The sequence below is a fragment of the Artemia franciscana genome, chromosome 1 (genome assembly GCF_032884065.1).
Source record: "Artemia franciscana chromosome 1, ASM3288406v1, whole genome shotgun sequence".
Taxonomy (NCBI): Eukaryota; Metazoa; Arthropoda; class Branchiopoda; order Anostraca; family Artemiidae; genus Artemia; species Artemia franciscana.
In genome coordinates, this window is record NC_088863.1 from 33,260,613 (window position 1) to 33,278,093 (window position 17,481).

At 36.2% G+C, this 17,481-nt stretch overlaps 1 protein-coding gene across 2 annotated transcripts in view; it reads right to left on the minus strand.

The window, feature by feature from the left end:
* Positions 1-17,481, minus strand: part of LOC136028885 (kelch domain-containing protein 3-like) — a 75,744-nt gene that overhangs the window by 47,633 nt on the left and 10,630 nt on the right. For both annotated transcript variants that reach the window (XM_065706842.1, XM_065706851.1), the window contains exon 2: positions 10,151-10,321. In XM_065706842.1, coding sequence (XP_065562914.1) covers positions 10,151-10,292 — 142 coding nt within the window. In that variant the 5' untranslated portion in view covers positions 10,293-10,321. The remainder of the gene's footprint in view (positions 1-10,150; positions 10,322-17,481) is intronic.

Sequence of the window (17,481 nt, forward strand, 5' to 3'; positions counted from 1 at the left end):
TCAATTTCTGTTTGCTTGAGATTTCATTCATTTATCTCAAGTGATTTTGGTGATTTTTAAGTTTGTCGCAATTATTCCCTCCATTTCTCTTGGCTTTTAATTTGCCTTATGCGACTTTACCTATGCTCGTTTTTTGGTTTGAATATTACTTTTTTTTTGTTTTAAAAACTTTTTTGGAAAAATGTAAAATAAACTGTACGTTATTTTCAGATCGTTTTTAGCTTAATTATTATTATTATGGGTAAATTGCAAGAACCGTTGTAAAGTTTTTTGGTTACTTTTACTTAAGAACTAAAGTATTGGAATTTAAATTTCAGGTAACATCTTGATATCAAATAAAAATGCTGGATCAGCCATAATCTTCTGTGAGAATTTTTTAGCAGTATTTTTATTATAAGACTGGGATAAGAAGGAAAGTTTCGAATCACAGGGATTGAAGGTCAGCACAATTTTTGGTCTTACTCGGATGAAGTCATCCTAACCTTACAGACAACCTTGAACATAAATAATTCACTAATTTATTAGCAGCCGATTTCGAGACCGGGTTGGGCACTCGGCATGTGGCAGGCTTGTATATATTTATTTTCGTTGTAAGTAGCAACTTCCAAATGAATCACCTTTGTTTGCTACTCTTTCCTTGGGAAAACGGACGACTCCCCAGGGAATTGCAATCAAAAGTTGCGTAGTGTATAGGTTTGGCGCCATTTTTTTTCAGTCTTGTCACATTTGATGGTCTAGTCTAGGTTGTTAATTTGTCCTCTAGGCTTTACGAAACTGTTTAAAACACCTTTTGTAAATAGACTAATTACACTTGGTATTTTATACTTAGCCATGTCCTTTTTGTAATGTTGCATGCGTCACTGATATAAGCACGATATTTTCACTCCTGAGGGCGGACGGGGGAAATGGTGTAATGTGTTCTCTTGAAAATGTGCTCATAAATATACAACTAAATGACACTAAAAACAATACAACCACTACTGAGACAAATATGACGTATATATGCGTCTGAAATGAGCTAGAAAATATGACATCACTCAGGTGATTTTTGTTTCCAAAATTAAGGCTCTTAACGAGTTTTCTCAAACTCGTTCTCTATGCAGGGCAGATCGTTTTTTTATGCCAGAAAATCCCAGGATGCCAATTTTCCGAATATATGGAGCTATTTTTGAGAGAAAATTCATATATAAGTACACAATTATCCCTCGTTTAAAGAAATTAATTTAAAAAAGTTTTATTAAAAAAAATATTAAAAAAGTCTTTTCATACTAAGTTTTTTCAAAGATATTTGATTATTAAAGAAAGTCCGGAAACAATTTGAGACAAATTGTTGTCTTTTCAAAGATATTTGATTATTAAAGCAAATAGGGGGCCATTTTTTAGAAAAATAGTTTAAACTCGTTTAAAGAGATTAATTTAAAAAATTTATTTCACTAAAAAATTCTTTCAAAGAAAAGTAAAGATCTCCACTAATCCAAAAATGAGCAGAAATAAAGTCAAATAACCTTCCAAGTATAAAACTACCACAAATCACCATCAATAAATAAATTAAAATACGAACAGAAATTACAATAAATAACCGAGTCAAACACAAAACGATCAAAAATTACAATGAGTAGATCTGACAACCCCAGCCTTCTTAAGACCAGAATACATTTTGCACTTTACTGAAAAAAAAAAAAAAACCGATGACCGAGATTGTCAGTTTAGAATACCTATAATGCTACTGATTTCTTAAAGTTAACAATTTCTTTTTTATTAAAGTAAAAAAAAGTGAAAACATTTTAAATACATTTTGTTTTCAGTAAAGTACAAATTAAGTTCTGGTCTTGAGAAGGCATGGGGGTTGTCCGGCCTGCTCGTGTTAATTTTTACTCGTTTTGAGTTTGAGTAGGTTATTTGTTGTAATTTCTGCTCGTTTTGAGTTTCATTTATTTATTGATGGTAACTTGTGGTAGTTTTACGCTTGGTAGGCTATTTGACTTCATTTCTGCTCACTTTTGGCTTAGGGGAGCTCTTTACTTTTCTTTAAAAAACTTGTTTTTTGGAAGAAATTTTAAAACTAATTTCTGTTCGTTTTTTATTGATGCAATCTTTTTCAAGAAAAAAATACATCTTTTCGGGTATTTTTCTACAAGAATCCAAAGTCTGGTTTGCTGTTTGTATGGAGGAGAATCTTTTTTCACAATTTTTAATCCTGACACAAATAGTATTGTTTAATTTAAGTTTATACCTCCTCAAGCTGGCCTGAAAAATAAAACTTAACATCATTTCTACAAAATTATATCTATGCTCTTTAAAAACTTGGACACACTTACACCCTTTTGATTTATTTACATTGTAAGAGCGGAAGTAGTAATAGTAGTAGCCCTGAAAGTTTCAAATTAATACCTACGGTCGTTCCAGATACATTGCTGAGGTTTTTTATTCGCAACCATACGCACAGTGCCTTTTGGTTTAGTTTTAAAGCAACATTTAGTTTTAAAGCATAATGAACTAATTAGAGAATTGTGAGGATTACATACCCAATATCCTTAGAGACATAGCTGCTGGACTGATCTACTTTGCTGAAAAAGAAATGGTTGTCTCACGATTTTAATTGGATGTATTTGTAAAATGAAAGGGCTTGCGAGGAGGTACCCTTTAAAAAGGCACTCGAACTTTTAATCTTGAATCGAATTACTTTCTTTCAAGGTTTCAATGATACGTCTAGCTATTATAGAGCGGCGATGCCTATGATATTGCTTATACGCTCTTTTGAAAACCAGAATACATGTAATTTCTTTGTTTAATTGGAACTCCTCCTAAACGTTCCCTAAAAGTTTCAACCTAATACCCTTAGTGTCGTTAGTTACAGGAACTGTAGTGATAGTATTAATAGTATATGTATTGCCTTTTGGTGATTTGAATATCATTCTCATCAAGTCCTGGATGTTTCAACTTAATACAATTAGCCGTTACTATGAAATTACTGATATATCTTTTTGATAGACTGTAAGTGATTTTCATCTCAATGTTCTTTGCTTTACTAGTAGTTGCAATAGAGGTTGTAGTTGAATTAGCAGCAGCAACAGTAGTAGTAAATGTAGCAGCGGTAGTAACATTAGTACTAGCATGCACATATTATCTTTTGGTCAATTGATCTTCCCCTTTAAGCATTTTCTGAAAGTTCTAATTTAATACTCAAATCCATTCCTGAGATAGGTTCTTTTGAATGTGCATGCACATAGTGTCTTTTGACTTAGTTCAAATTTCCCATCAATATTTTAAAAGTATAACCGTGGTTGCAGTAGCAGTAATGGAAGCAGGAGTAGTTGTGATACTTGTAGTAGTAGTGGCGTGCAAATATTACCTTTTTGGTCAATTGATCATCTCCTTTATCATTTTATGAAAGTTTCAAATTAATATACTCAGTCACTCCTGAGTTACGGCCCTTTGAAAGCCCGTATTCATAAAATTTGTTTTGATTCAGTTCAACACTCTCCTTAACCCTCTCTGAAAGGCTCAACTGAATGCCCTTTGTCTTTTTGGAAAGTCAAGGTCAAACATGCATAATAAGATATACTTTATGTAAAAAGAGAACAAATTACCTTACTTACATCCTTTGTTCTGGGGACTGTGCAGGCCTAGGTTTACCAAAAGGTCCACTAGGCCCGGGTCCAGGGGCGCAAAATGCCAGGGAGCTAAATAAATTATTACTGAGTGATTATTTTTCTTGACAAAAGCTGGATCAATGTTATTTATTGTCAAAGTGACAAGTGCACTCCTTTGCCATGCAACCTATTCACAGAAGTGATTTTAAAATAACACAGGAACTCCGTGGCCACTTATAAACTGTCAGATTTGTCCCAAGAATGGCAGCTGAGAGTTTGATATCATCTCTTTCTTTTATTACTTTTGGCTCATCAGTTGCGCTTCGATCAGTGCTTCCACTATCCCCGAATTTTTAGGGACTTCCTCAAAAATCCCGCAAAAACAGAGTGGCGAAAAAGCCTGGGCCTAGGAGCATCAAAGCTTTAAATCCGACTCTAGGGCTGTGAGGGGGTTGACGTCTCCAAAGGCATAGTTACAAGATCTTTCAAAGGTTCTGAAGAAAGTACAAGTCTCAAAATTTTGATTGGATTTTTGTTTCGGAAAATGATAGTGGGAGGGGAGAAGCTGGTTGCCCTCAATTCACTTTTGACTCTTAAGAAGAGCACTATAACTCCAATTTCCAATCAAATGATCCCTATTAAAAGTTTATACGACCACCCATTCAATAAAGATCTTAAATGCTTTTGGGGCATAATCTAAAAACCTCGACCCTAGGTTCTGAGGGGCTATTCCAACCCCAAGGCCTTTATATAGGATCTTTAGAACATTTTGAATAAGATGGTTATCTCGAAATTTCTATCAGATAAATTTGGGGAAAAGAAGACGGGGGTGGGGCTAGTTGCCCTCCAATCAATTTTGACTCTTAAAAAGAACATAAGGAATTCTTAATTCCAACTGAATGAGCCAAATCGAAAGTTTATACAACTACCCTTTCCATAAAGACCTTAAATGTTAACAATGGGCAATTGACATAACTTATAGCCCTTTCCCTGAGGGTCTTGCGGAGGGGGGTGTAATCCCGAAAGATACAATTACATGACCTTTCAAAAGATTGATTGGATGTGTTAGAAAAAATCACGGGCGATAGGGACTGGTTGCCCTCCAAATACTTTCGACTATCAAACCGGGCACTAGAACTTTCAATTTCCAATTCAATGAGCCCCCTCCGAAGTTTTTGCAACCACTGTTAAAAACCTTATATTATCATAAAAACTTATATGCCCTGAGGTATAATGTTTTTTCCTTGCCCTGATTGTTCTGGGGGAGAGGGTTAAGCTTCAAAGACACAATTACCGAACTTTTCAAATACGCTGAGCAAAATTGCCATCTCAAAATTTTAATTGAATGCATTTGAAGAAATGACGGGAGTAGGGGGGGGATTGGTTGTCCTCCATTCACTTTTGACTATTAGAAAGGGCAATAGGTCTTGCCATTTTCAACCCAATGTTTTCAATCGACGTACTTCTATACGAAGCGCCCTGATCTAAAAAAAAAACATTGTGTCCGCATCGCTCTTTACTTAGGCAGTGCTATTGCACTGCTTATGATCTTTGGACTGTTTTTTTTTTAAGAAATGGCTACCTCAGAATTTCTATCAGATGGAATTCGGAAAAATAGATGTGTAGGGGAGGGGGAGGGGGTTACCCTCCGATTACTTTGAGTCTTCAAAATGCCACTAAAACTTATGATTACTAATCCAACGAGTCCCCTCCGAAGCTTATACGACCATCCTTTCTACAAAAACCGTATATGCCCCCAGGGCCCACAACCCTTGCACTGAGAGCTGTGGAAGGGGGGGGGGGTGTCATCCCCAGAGATAAAATCATCAGACCTTTCAACTACGCTAAACAAAATGGTCAATCAAAATTTTGATTGGATATGTTTGAGGAAATGATGGGCTTGGGAGTGAGGGGACAGGTTGCCCTCCAATCAGTTTCAACTATAAAATGGGCACTAGCCCTTTCACTTTACAATTAAATGAGCTCCTTTCGAAGTTTCTACGACAACTCCTTCTATACGAAGTGCCTTGATCTAAAAAAATAAAAATAAATAAATACTACATCGCTGTTTACTTCGGCAGCACTATTGCACTGCCTATGGTAAGACATACCGATATTCATCGCTGATATGTTGATGTCTTAATAGGCATTATTGCTGATGATGTCTTAATAGGTTTGGATTTGTTAAAGTTAAAAAAGAGAAAATATTTAAAATATGTATTTGTTTTCAGTTTTCATGTGCTAATAAGGGGGACATGAGGGCGTCAGCTCTACTTATCTTGGTTTCTGCTTGTCTTGAATTTGACTCATTTTGGCAAAAATTAAATTTAGTCTGACTCACCTAAAAGTGATCATTTGTTTGACGAGATAGGATTTGGGCCTTAACTATGGACTTACCGGACAAAAATGGCGTCTTCTGGGAAAATCTCAAGATTTGGTGTCGATCTCTTCTTTTAAATCGCAGATATTCTCACAATGTTAGAAAACAGATGTTTGACTGATATTAACTAGTACAGAAGACAAAAAAGATTCAGAAAATCTCTGCTTTTGTTTATTTTTGTTATTATTGCTTTAGCCACAGAAGCAAGGCTTAGCGTTGTCTATACTATAGTAATGTCCTCAAAGGCACTTCATAGGGAGGGAGTAGTCGTTTAAGCTTCGGAGCAGACTCATTTCCCTCCCACCCCCTCGTTTTCCCGAATGCATCTAATTTAAATTTTGAGATAGCCATTTGTTTAAAATAGTCTAAAGATCATATTAAAAGGCCTCCAGGGTTGACAAAAGCCCCAGTCCCCGGGGCCACGGTTGTAAGTTACGCCCCGAGGGCTTATAAGGTTTTTATGGAAAGGGTGGTCGTATAAACTTTGGAGGAGGCTCATTTGATTGGAAATTGAAAGTTCTGGTTCGGTCTTTAGAAGTCAAAAGTGACCGGAGGGCACTTATCCCGCCTCTAATGCCATCTTTTCCCCAAATGCATCCAACTGAAATTTTGAGATAATAATTTAGTTCTAAATAGAAAATATCATACAACAATACCTCCAAGATCGACACAGCCCCGCCAGGGCCCAGGGGCAAGGATTGTAAGTTAACCCCAGGGACATATAGGGTTTTTATGGAAGGGATGGAGGTATAAACTTTGGAGGCCATAAGGCTTCAATTTTCTTTGTCCTCAAAGGCACTTCGTATGGAAGGGATGACCCTCTAAGCTTTGGACCGGGTTCATTCGATTAGAAATTGAAAGTTCTAGTTCTCTTTTTAAGAGTCAAAAGTAACCAGACGACAAGTAAACCCCCCCCCACCCTATTTTCCCCAAATACATCTGATCAAAATTTTGAGATAGCCATTTTTTTCAAAATAGTCAAAACGTCACATAATAACTTCTCTGGGGACAAAACCCTCCAGAGCCCGCAGGCAAAGGTTGTAAGTTATGCCTCTGGAGCACGTAAGTTTTTATGGAAGAAGTGGCCGTATAAACTTTGGAGGAGACTCATTTGATTAAAAATAGATAATTATAGTTCCCTTTTTGAAGAGTCGATGGTCATCGGAGAGCAACTGGCTCCCTCCCCCCTCACACAGTTTCTCCCCAAATAGATCCGATCGAAATGTTGAGATAGCCATCTTGTTCAAAATAGTCAAAAAGATCATATAACAATGCCTTCGGGGTTGACACAACCCCCCACAGCCCGGGGACAGGGGGTTGTTAGTTATCCCCGGGAGGCATATAAGGTTTTTATGGAAGAGGTTGTCGTATAAACTTTGGAGGGCACTTATTCAATAGAAAAAATAATAAAGCTGGATAGGGACTGGTCAAAATTTGGGGCAGCTTGTCATATAGCCTCACCAGAAATGGAAAAACACCCTGGAAGACATTTCTAAACATCAGTTAAATTCCTACCACAAAGAAGCTTTTATTTTGGAGGTAGTTTTCTGGCAACTCTGGGCAGACAAATGTCCTATATAGTTGAATTGTTCAATACTCAGAAAATACAAGAAATAGAAATAAACAAAAATAGCTCCATCTCATCACAAAAAAAGTACTTCTGTGTGGATGGCAAGAACTTGAACTTTGTAGGAAACAAGAGTCGGAAAAATCGACCTTTGTGAAGCCAGTAAAAATACTGAAAATTATAGATCACTGCTACGCTATATAATGAAAGAAGATCCAATAGTGAAAATAGTGTTTGAGAAAAGTACGAGCAATGACCAATACTTCAGCCGAGGAATTCAGAAAGAACTGCTTGATACTTTTGGACAGCTCATTACTGCAAAAATTACTGATCAAGCTAAAACGGTTCGTTTTTTCACTATTCTGGCGGACAAGATATTTGACAAATCAAAGCAGAAAAATATGCCCCTAGGGCTTCAATTCTTGGACAGCGAACCTTTTCAGATCAGGAAAGGGTTCTTTAAGTTTGTTTCTGTTGGAAACTTGGGAAGTGAAAGCGTAGGTCAATTTGTCATAAGTCGAATTAAAAAATTGGTCTCGATATGTAACAATGCAGGGGACAAGGATATGAAGGGGCTCCCAACATGAGTGGTATTTGTCAGGAGCCCAGGCTTTTATCAAGAACAAATATTCAATGGCCAAGTTATGTTCACTATATCTCCCACTTCTTGACTTAGGTTTTGACGAATTCGAGCCAGATCCATGATATCAAGCACTGCATGAATATTACTCGTGAAGAATTATCTTCTTTCACTTTAATGGAAGCAAAACACTGTCTTAAGAACTTACTGTGCGAGACCCGACAGTTAGAAAGACATGATGCGATACAGATTTCAGAGGAGTTACTTGTTCCGACCCAGAGAGCATCGGTAACTTGTAAGAGTGGAAACTGACGCTAGTATCGACAGAAAACTATCACACGATCCAGCGCTTGGCGACAATTGCCCTTTTTTACAACCATATAGAAACTGAGATCAGAAACTAATTTATACCCTAATTTTCCCATTTACACTAATTATATAAATTATTCTTATTCTTACACTGGAAAAAAATTCAATTGTCAGCATATGCTAGATGGCGTTGACAGTTTTTGTCGACACTAGCGCCCGTTTCAGCTCTTATATGTTACTAATACTCTTCAGTTCCGACCTTTAAGGCCTTAAAAGAGATAAGGGACAAATGGAGACTCTGTGGCATCTTTAAAAGCCAGAAGTCTGCTAAATAACATCCTGAGCTACCTTTCTCACCAGGAAAGAAAACTAGCAGTAACCATTATTAGAATCACAACTAAACTAGCAAAGAATGAAGCGATGCTATGCAAGCGGAATTACTTTACATTACTTACATTTTCATTACATTACTTTTGTACATTACATTTTATTTCATTACTTTGAAACATGAATGCCCTATTATGTAATATCTTCTCTGTGATGGACGATATGAGGCACATTATTATGAGTTTAAAAAAAGTAGGATTGAGAACGTGATACTCAAGACGTTTTGGTACATTTACTCTAAGGAGTGCTCCAGACTATACAGAGACACCTTGCTGGGCCATGGAAATAATTATTTATTTATCAGGGAATTTTATTAAGAGGACTAGATTGGGGTAATAATGTTATTTAGTTTATACTGTTGATGTTGTTTGTTCTTCTATTCTTAATTTTGTCATCTTAAGATTTGTACGTCTCATATTATTCTACTATTTGTTCTTGGTAAATCAATTCTTTTAATTTTGCGTGTTACGTATTTACATAGCCCATTAATTTTTATGATTATAATAACAATTTCTGTGAACGATGTATTGTGTTTGTTCTTATTTTGTCCTTTAGTTACAGCCAAGAAAAGAAAGATCAAATGTGTGCAACAGCTTCACACTGAATCTTGATAAGAAGACAAGGTAGTACAAGAAGAAAAGGTGAGTAGTAAATATAGACAGTATTAACAAACAACAAGATCAAAGTGATGTGTACAAAAAAAACAAACCGGCTGAAAGCATGATCAACAGCAAGAACATGTGAAAAGAAACTGGTCCGAACTAACTGAAAACAGTAAACTAAGCGAAAGTAAAAAATCGATACATGTTTCAAAAAAACTGAAGAAAATTTAACAGAAGCATGGAAGCCAAAATTTTAAATCGGGAGGAGGGGAGGATTCCTCACGAGGATAAAAACACAATCATGTGTTTTGAACACATGATTATGTTCAAAACACATTCATGTTTTGAATCATGTGCTGATTCAGGGCTGCCGTCTCTAGTGATTTATCGCTATTTCTAGTGATTTTTTATATTGCCTAAGAATAAAAATCACTAAATCAGCACAAGAATTACAAGATTATTGAAGAAAATCACCAAGTCGACCAAAAAATTACTAAAATCTGGTAATTTCTTTTTTCGCAGGGTAGCAATTCTGGGGACAACAGATATTACCATAGTTCCATTTTTTACCGCATGCCCGTGGTCGTAGTTATAAGATGACACTGTGAAAATATATTTGTGTAATGTGTCACTATACTTTTTTCTTTTCTCCTTTTTTCAACTTATCACAAAAATATTTTTTCCTTTGGAGAATTTTTTTTTATAATTGAGCAAAAAAAAGAAAAGTCAAACCTGTGTCCAAGCAGTAAACATCAATATCTCTATGCGGTTGCTCATTTGAGCAATATCCTCCAAAGCTAATAATTTTGTTTTTCCATTCAATGGATGCATGATTCACCTTCCGTGGGCCTCCAGCTAAATGTATAGTCCACATTGTCTTTCAAGTCTTTCAAAGGTGACAACCTATAATACGAAAAAGGCTATTATCAAAAGAAAATAGGTAAAAACTAATCTGAAATAAATAAGAAGACCATTGATTTAATGGTTTCGGCAAGAAAATAGATGACTAAGCTTTTCTTAATTAACTATCCTGAAAATCAATTTTTTAAAGCTCTAAAATAAATCCCACTCCAGGACCAAACCACCAAAGCAAATCTATGTGACCCAGCCTGGATTGTACTTGGGCCTAAATTTTACAGGGTTACCACAGACTATTTTATAGGCAGCGCAACAGCTCCGCCTAAGTAAAGAGCAATGTGGGGACAATTTATAATTTATTTATTTATTCATTTTTTAGTTTTAGACCAAGGCACTTTGTACAGAAGGAGTTGTCATAGAAACTTCATTGGGGCTCTTTCGATTGGAAATTGGGAGGACTTGTAACTTTTTTAATAGTCCAAAGTGATTCGAGGGCCCCCCACCCATCATTTCTCTAAACACATCTAATAACCATTTTGTTCAGCATAGTTGAAAGGTCCCGAAATTTTGTCTTTGAGGATGACGACCTCACCACAGCCCTCAGGGCAAGGGTGGTAAGTTATGCCCTGGGGCATATGAAGTTCAAAGCGATCAGGAGAGAACTCTACATCCCCCCCCCCTCCTCATACACACGTCGGAAGTTGGAAGTTTTAATACCCTTTTTAAGAGTCAAAAGTGAACGGAGGACAATCAGCCCCCCTCCAAGCCTACCATTCCCCAAAACACATCCGATCAAAATTTAAGACAGCTGTTTTGTTCAGCATTTTTGAAAGGTCAAGTAAATATGTCTTTGGTGATGTCAACCGTCCCAGAGTCCTCAGGGCAAGGGCTGTAAGTTAGGCAATTCGCTCATTGTTTACATATAGTAAATGTTACTAAGAAAGGTATACATGTTTGAACTTTACTTTCCATGAACACAAAGGGTATTAAGGTGAGCCTTTACCGATTGTTGAGGAGAGTGTTGAACCAAATCAAAAAACGTCACATGTATACGAATTGTATAAAGGGAGTAACTCACGAATGAATGAGATCAAAAGACGCTATGTGCATGCATTTTGTCAAAAGGGCGCATCTCAAGAATTGATTTGGTGGATCAAGTTGGATATTTCAGAGAATGCTTTAAGGGGATCATCATCTGACCAAAAGGCAATATGTGCAAACTACTGCTAATACTACGAGAACTTCTACATTTACTACTACTGCTACTACTACTTTTATTACAACTACTTGTAAGGCTAAGAGGATCAAGATGAAAATTTCAAGAAGTATATAAACATACAGATTATCAAAAGCATATATCAGCAATGTCATAGCAATGGCTAAATTTATTAAGTTGAAACTTCCAGAAAAAGATGAGAGGGATGATCTACTGGCCAAAAGGCCACTTATTATTACTGCTGTTACTAGTACTACCACTATTACTATTAAAACTATTGCTATTAATATCAATACTACTACTGTGACTACTATTACAACCATCCTAAAGCGTACGAAGGTGAAACTCTCAAGGAATTTTAGAGGGGAAGGTGAACTAAATTAAAACTTACGTGAACCAAATCAAAACTCACCGTCCGTACGCAGGTTGTCAAATGGGCTTAACAGCAATATTTTAGGAAAAATTTGGTGTCGGACGTAGAAACTAAAAGGGTTTGTTATAGGGGATGTTGAACTAGCCAAAAAAATATTTGCATCCTAATGCTACTGCTTCTACTCATATTAAATAAAAAAACAAGTTTTTTCAACTGAAAGTAAGGAGTGACATCAAAACTTAAAACGCACAGAAATTACTTCGTATATGAAAGAGGCTGCTTCCTCATCAACGCCCCGCTCTTTACGCTAAAGTTTGACTCTTTCTCTCAATTCTTCTTTCTAAAACAGTAAAAAACTTTAGCGTAAAGAGCGGGGCGTTGATGAGGAAGCAGCCTCTTTCATATACGAAGTAATTTCTGTGCGTTTTAAGTTTTGATGTCACTCCTTACTTCAGTTGAAAAAACTTGTTTTTTTATTTAATTTCTGAACGTTTTTGAATCAATGCATGTTTTGATTTTGGCTCTCCGCAGAGGAATAATCAAAACGAAATTTGCATATTTTTTTTTTTTTGGCTCAATGGCTTTCTCATAATTTTGATCGAATGATTTTGAGAAAAAAAGAGCGGGGGACGAAGCCTAGTTGCCCCCCGATTTTTTGGTTAATTAAAAAGGCAACTAGAACTTTTAATTTTTTACGAATCTTTTTATTGGTAAAAGATTTACGTAACTTATAAATTAGCTTACGTAAAGAACTTTTGTATCCTCATGTTTTTATTACATATATGAGGGGATTCGCCCCATCGTCAGTACCTCGCTCTTTACACTAAAGCTTAAATTTTATCCCAATTCATTAAGAATGACCCCCTGAATCACAAAAGCCGTAGAATAAGTAGTTGAAATTACCGAAAATACTTTAGCGTAAAGAGCGAGGTATTAGAAGGAGGTGAGCCCCTCATATGGGTAATAATTTCTGTTTGTTTTAAGTTTTATTGCTGTTCCTTACTTCCAGCTGAAAAAGCTTTTTCACTTTTATTTTTTAATTGTTTTTTTTTAAATAATGCTAGTAAATCCTGCTCTCCCTTCATGGAAATTTTCTTCTCCCATTACAAATTCTCGAAGGAAAGTTCCCCCAGCATATCCCCCTCTTCTCAACCCCTCCCCCAAACCAAAAAAATCCTCCTGAAAACGCCTGTATACTTCCCAATAACCATTACTATATGTAAGCACAGGTCAAAGTTTGTAACTTGTTGCCCCTCCCACGGGGACTTTGGGGGAGTAAGTCGTCCCCAAAGACATAGTTATAAGGTTTTTCGACTACGCTGAATAAAATGGCTATCTCAGAATTTTGATCCGTTGACTTTGGGAAAATAATTAGCGTGGGAGGGGGCCTAGGTGCCCTCCAATTTTTTTGGTCACTTAAAAAGGGCACTAGAACTTTTCATTTCCGTTAGAATGAGCCCTCTTGCAACATTCTAGGACAACTGGGTCGATACGATCACCCCTGGGAAAAAAAACAAAAAACAAAAAAACAAATAAACACGCATCCGTGATCTGCCTTCTGGCAAAAAATGCAAAATTCCACATTTTTGTAGATAGGAGCTCGAAACTTCTACAGTAGGGTTCTCTGATACGCTGAATCTGATGGTGTGATTTTCGTTAAGATTCTATGACTTTTAGGGGCGTTTCCCCCTATTTTCTAAAATAACGCAAATTTTCTCAGGCTCGTAACTTTTGATGGGTAAGACTAAACTTGATGAAACTTATATATTTAAAACCAGCATTAAAATGCGATTCTTTTGATGTAGCTATTGATATCAAAATTCCATTTTTTAGAGTTTTGGTTACTATTGAGCCGGGTCACTCCTTACTACAGTTCGTTACCACGAACTGTTTGATTACTACTGCTGCAACTATTTTTATTAATTCTACTACTAATACTTGACTTGATTTATTGACAAAACAAAAAAAAAAGTAAGAAATACACTTATTCCCGTACTGCCAACATGCCAAAGGCTATAAACAGCCAATACGGGTTTTGAGAAATCAATAATTTTATAAAAATATTAGAACTAAAATTTGAAAAAATGACATCAAACAAAAATATCCTTTTTCTAATATCATTAAGCAAAAAAACAAAACAAACAACAAACAAAAACTAAGCAACAAAAATGTAAGCATTTTTTTTTATCTGCTCAATAAGATATTTTGAAGGTTTTTTTTTTCAGAACTAGATTAGCGAAATCAATTCTTCTATATATTTGAGTAAAATAAGAGAATTCTACATATGAAAGAAAATAATTCACTTCACAAGATTATCGCATATATCTTATTCACAAAACATTAAATAGAACAAAAGTTAACAGCTCATATGGCATTTGTGACGAGGTCAGGAGAGCAAAGAGCCAAGAGCTCATATGGCACTAGCTCTAGCAAAATTCTTATAATCAATAGATTAATTTAAAAGGAAAATCAGAGGCTTAATGCCGGTCGGAATTTAAAATAAGAGCTCAAAGACACGAAGTCCTTCTAAACATTAGAATTCATTAAGATCCGATCACCCACTCGTAAGTTAAAAACACTTTATTATTTTCTAATTTTTCCTCTCCCTTCAGCCCCCCAGATGGGCAAATCGGGGAAAACGACTTTATCAAGTCAATTTGTGCAGGTCCCTGACACACCTACCAATTTTCATCGTCATAGCACGTCCAGAAGCACCGAACTCGCCAAAGCACTGGACCCCCTCCCCTATATCTTCCAAAGAGAATGAATCCAGTCCGGTTACGTCAATCACGTACCTACGACATTTGCTTATTCTACCTACCAAGTTTCATCCCGATCTCTCTAACTCAAAGCGTTTTCCAAAACTTCCGGTTTCCACCTCCAACTCCCCCCAATGTCACAAGATCTGGTCGGGATTTAAAATAAGAGCTCTTAGACTTGAGCTCCTTCTAAATATGAAATTTCATTAAGATCCGGTCACACGTTCTTAAATTAAAAATACCTCAATTTTTCCGAATTAAAACCCCCTCCAACTCCCCCAAAGAGAGTATGTGCTTATTCTTCCCACCAAGTGTCATCCTGATCTCTTTGCTCTAAGCGTTTTCCAGGATTCCGACCCCCCCCCCAAATCTCCCTAATGACACTGGGTCCCGTTGGGATTTAAAACAAGAGATCTGAGTTACGAGTTCCTTCTAAATATTAAGTTTCATTAAGATACGGTCACCCGTTCTTAAGTTAAAAATACCTAAATTTTTCTAATTTTCAGAATCTACCCTCCCCCAACTCCCCCAAAGAGATCGGATCCGTTCCGGTTATCTCTCCACTCTAAGCGTTTTCCAAGATTTCCGGTCCCACCATTAACACTGGATCCAGTCGGGATTTAAAATAAGAGATCTGAGTTATGAGGTCCTTCTAAATAGGGAATCAAACAGTTCGTGATAACGAACTGTAGTAAGGAGCGACCCGGCTCAATAGTAACCAAAACTCTAAAAAAATGAAATTTTGATATCAATAGCTACATCAAAAGAATCGCATTTTAATGCTCATTTTAAATATATAATTTTAATCAAGTTTAGTCTTACCCATCAAAAGTTACGAACCTGAGAAAATTTGCCTTATTTTAGAAAATAGGGGAAAACAACCCCCAAAAGTCATAGAATCTTAACAAAAATCACACCATCGGATTCAGCGTATCAAAGAACCATATTGTAGAAGTTTCAAGCTCCTACCTACAAAAATGTGAAATTTTGTATTTTTTTGCCAGAAGGCAGATCACGGATGCGTGTTTATTTGTTTTTTTTTTCCAGGGGTGATCATATCAACCCGGTGGTCCTAGAATCTTGCGAGAGGGCTGATCCTAACGGAAATGAAAAGTTCTAGTGCCCTTTTTCAGTGACCAAAAAATTGGAGGGCACCTAGGCCCCCTCCCACGGTAATTATTTTCCCAAAGTCACCAGATCCAAATTCTGAGATAGCCATTTTATTCAACGTAGTCAAAAAACCTTATAACTATGTCTTTGGGGACGGCTTACTCCCCCACAGTCCCCGTAGGAGGGGCCACAAGTTACATACTTTGACCAGTGCTTACATATAGTAATGGTTATTTGGAAGTGTACAGACGTTTTCAGGGGGATTTTTAGGTTGGGGGAGGAATTGAGAAGAGGGGTATATGTTGGGGGAACTTTCCTTGGAGGAATTCGTCATGGGGGAAGAAAATTTTCATGAAGGGAGCGCAGGATTATCTAGCATTATTTAAAAAAATACAATGAAAAAATAAATATGAAAAGTTTTTTCAACTGAAAGTAAGGAGAAGCATTAAAATTTAAAACGAACAGAAATTATTACGTATATGATGGGCTCACCTCCTCCTAATACCTCGCTCTTTTTAAAGCTAAAGTATTTCTTAATAACTTCAAGTATTTATTCTACGGCTTTTGTGATTCAGGGGTCATTCTTAAGAAATTGGAACAAAATTTAAGCTTTAGTGTAAAGAGCGAGGTTCTGACGAGGGGTGAACCCCTTTGTATACGTAACAAAAATATGAGAAAACAGAAGTTCGCTACGTAAGCTAATTTGTAAGTTACGTATATCTTTTACTAATAAAAACATTCGTAAAAAAATTTAGAGTTCTAGTTGCCTTTTTAAGTAACCAAAAATCGGAGGGCAACAAGGCCTCCTCCCCCGCTCCTTTTTTTCTCAAAATCATTCGATCAAAACTATGAGAAAGCCATTTAGCAAAAAAATAAATAAATATGCAAATTTTCTTTTAATTATTCATCTGCGGAGAGCCAAAATCAAAACATGCATTGATTCAAAAACGTTCAGAAATTAAATAAAAAAACAAGTTTTTTTTAACGGAAAGTAAGGAGCGACATTAAAACTTAAAACAAACAGAAATTACTTTATATATGACAGGAGATGCTTCCTCATCAACGCATCGCTCTTTACGCTAATTTTTTTTTACTGTTTTAAAAAGTAGAGTTAAGAGAAATAGTCAAACTTTAGCGTAAAGAGCGGGGCGTTGATGAGAAAGAATTTGACTCTTTCTCTTAACTCTACTTTTTAAAACAGTAAAAAAATTTAGCGTAAAGAGCGGGGCGTTGATAAGAAAGCATCTCCTTTCATATACGAAGTAATTTATGCCTGTTTTAAGTTTTAATGTCGCTCCTTACTTTCCCTTAAAAAAACTTGTTTTTTTTTATTTAATTTCATTAAGATTCAATAAATCCTTTGTAAGTTAAAATACCTCATTTTTTTCTAATTTTTCAGAATCAAACCTCCTCTTGACTCCTCCAAAGAGAGCGGATCAATTCCGGTTATTTCAATCACGTATCTAGGACTTGTGCTTATTTTTCCATCCAAGTTTCATCCCGATCCCTCCACTTTAAGCGTTTTCCAAGATTTTAGGTTTCCCCCTCCAACTACCCCCAATATCACCAGATCCGGTCGGGATTTAAGATAACCGCTCTGAGACTCGATATCCTTCTAAATATCAAATTTCATTAAGATCCGATCACCCGTTCGTAAGTTAAAAATACCTCATTTTTTTCTAATTTTTTAGAATTAACTGTCCCCCCACTCCCCCCTAGATGGTTGAATCGGGGAAATGACTATTTC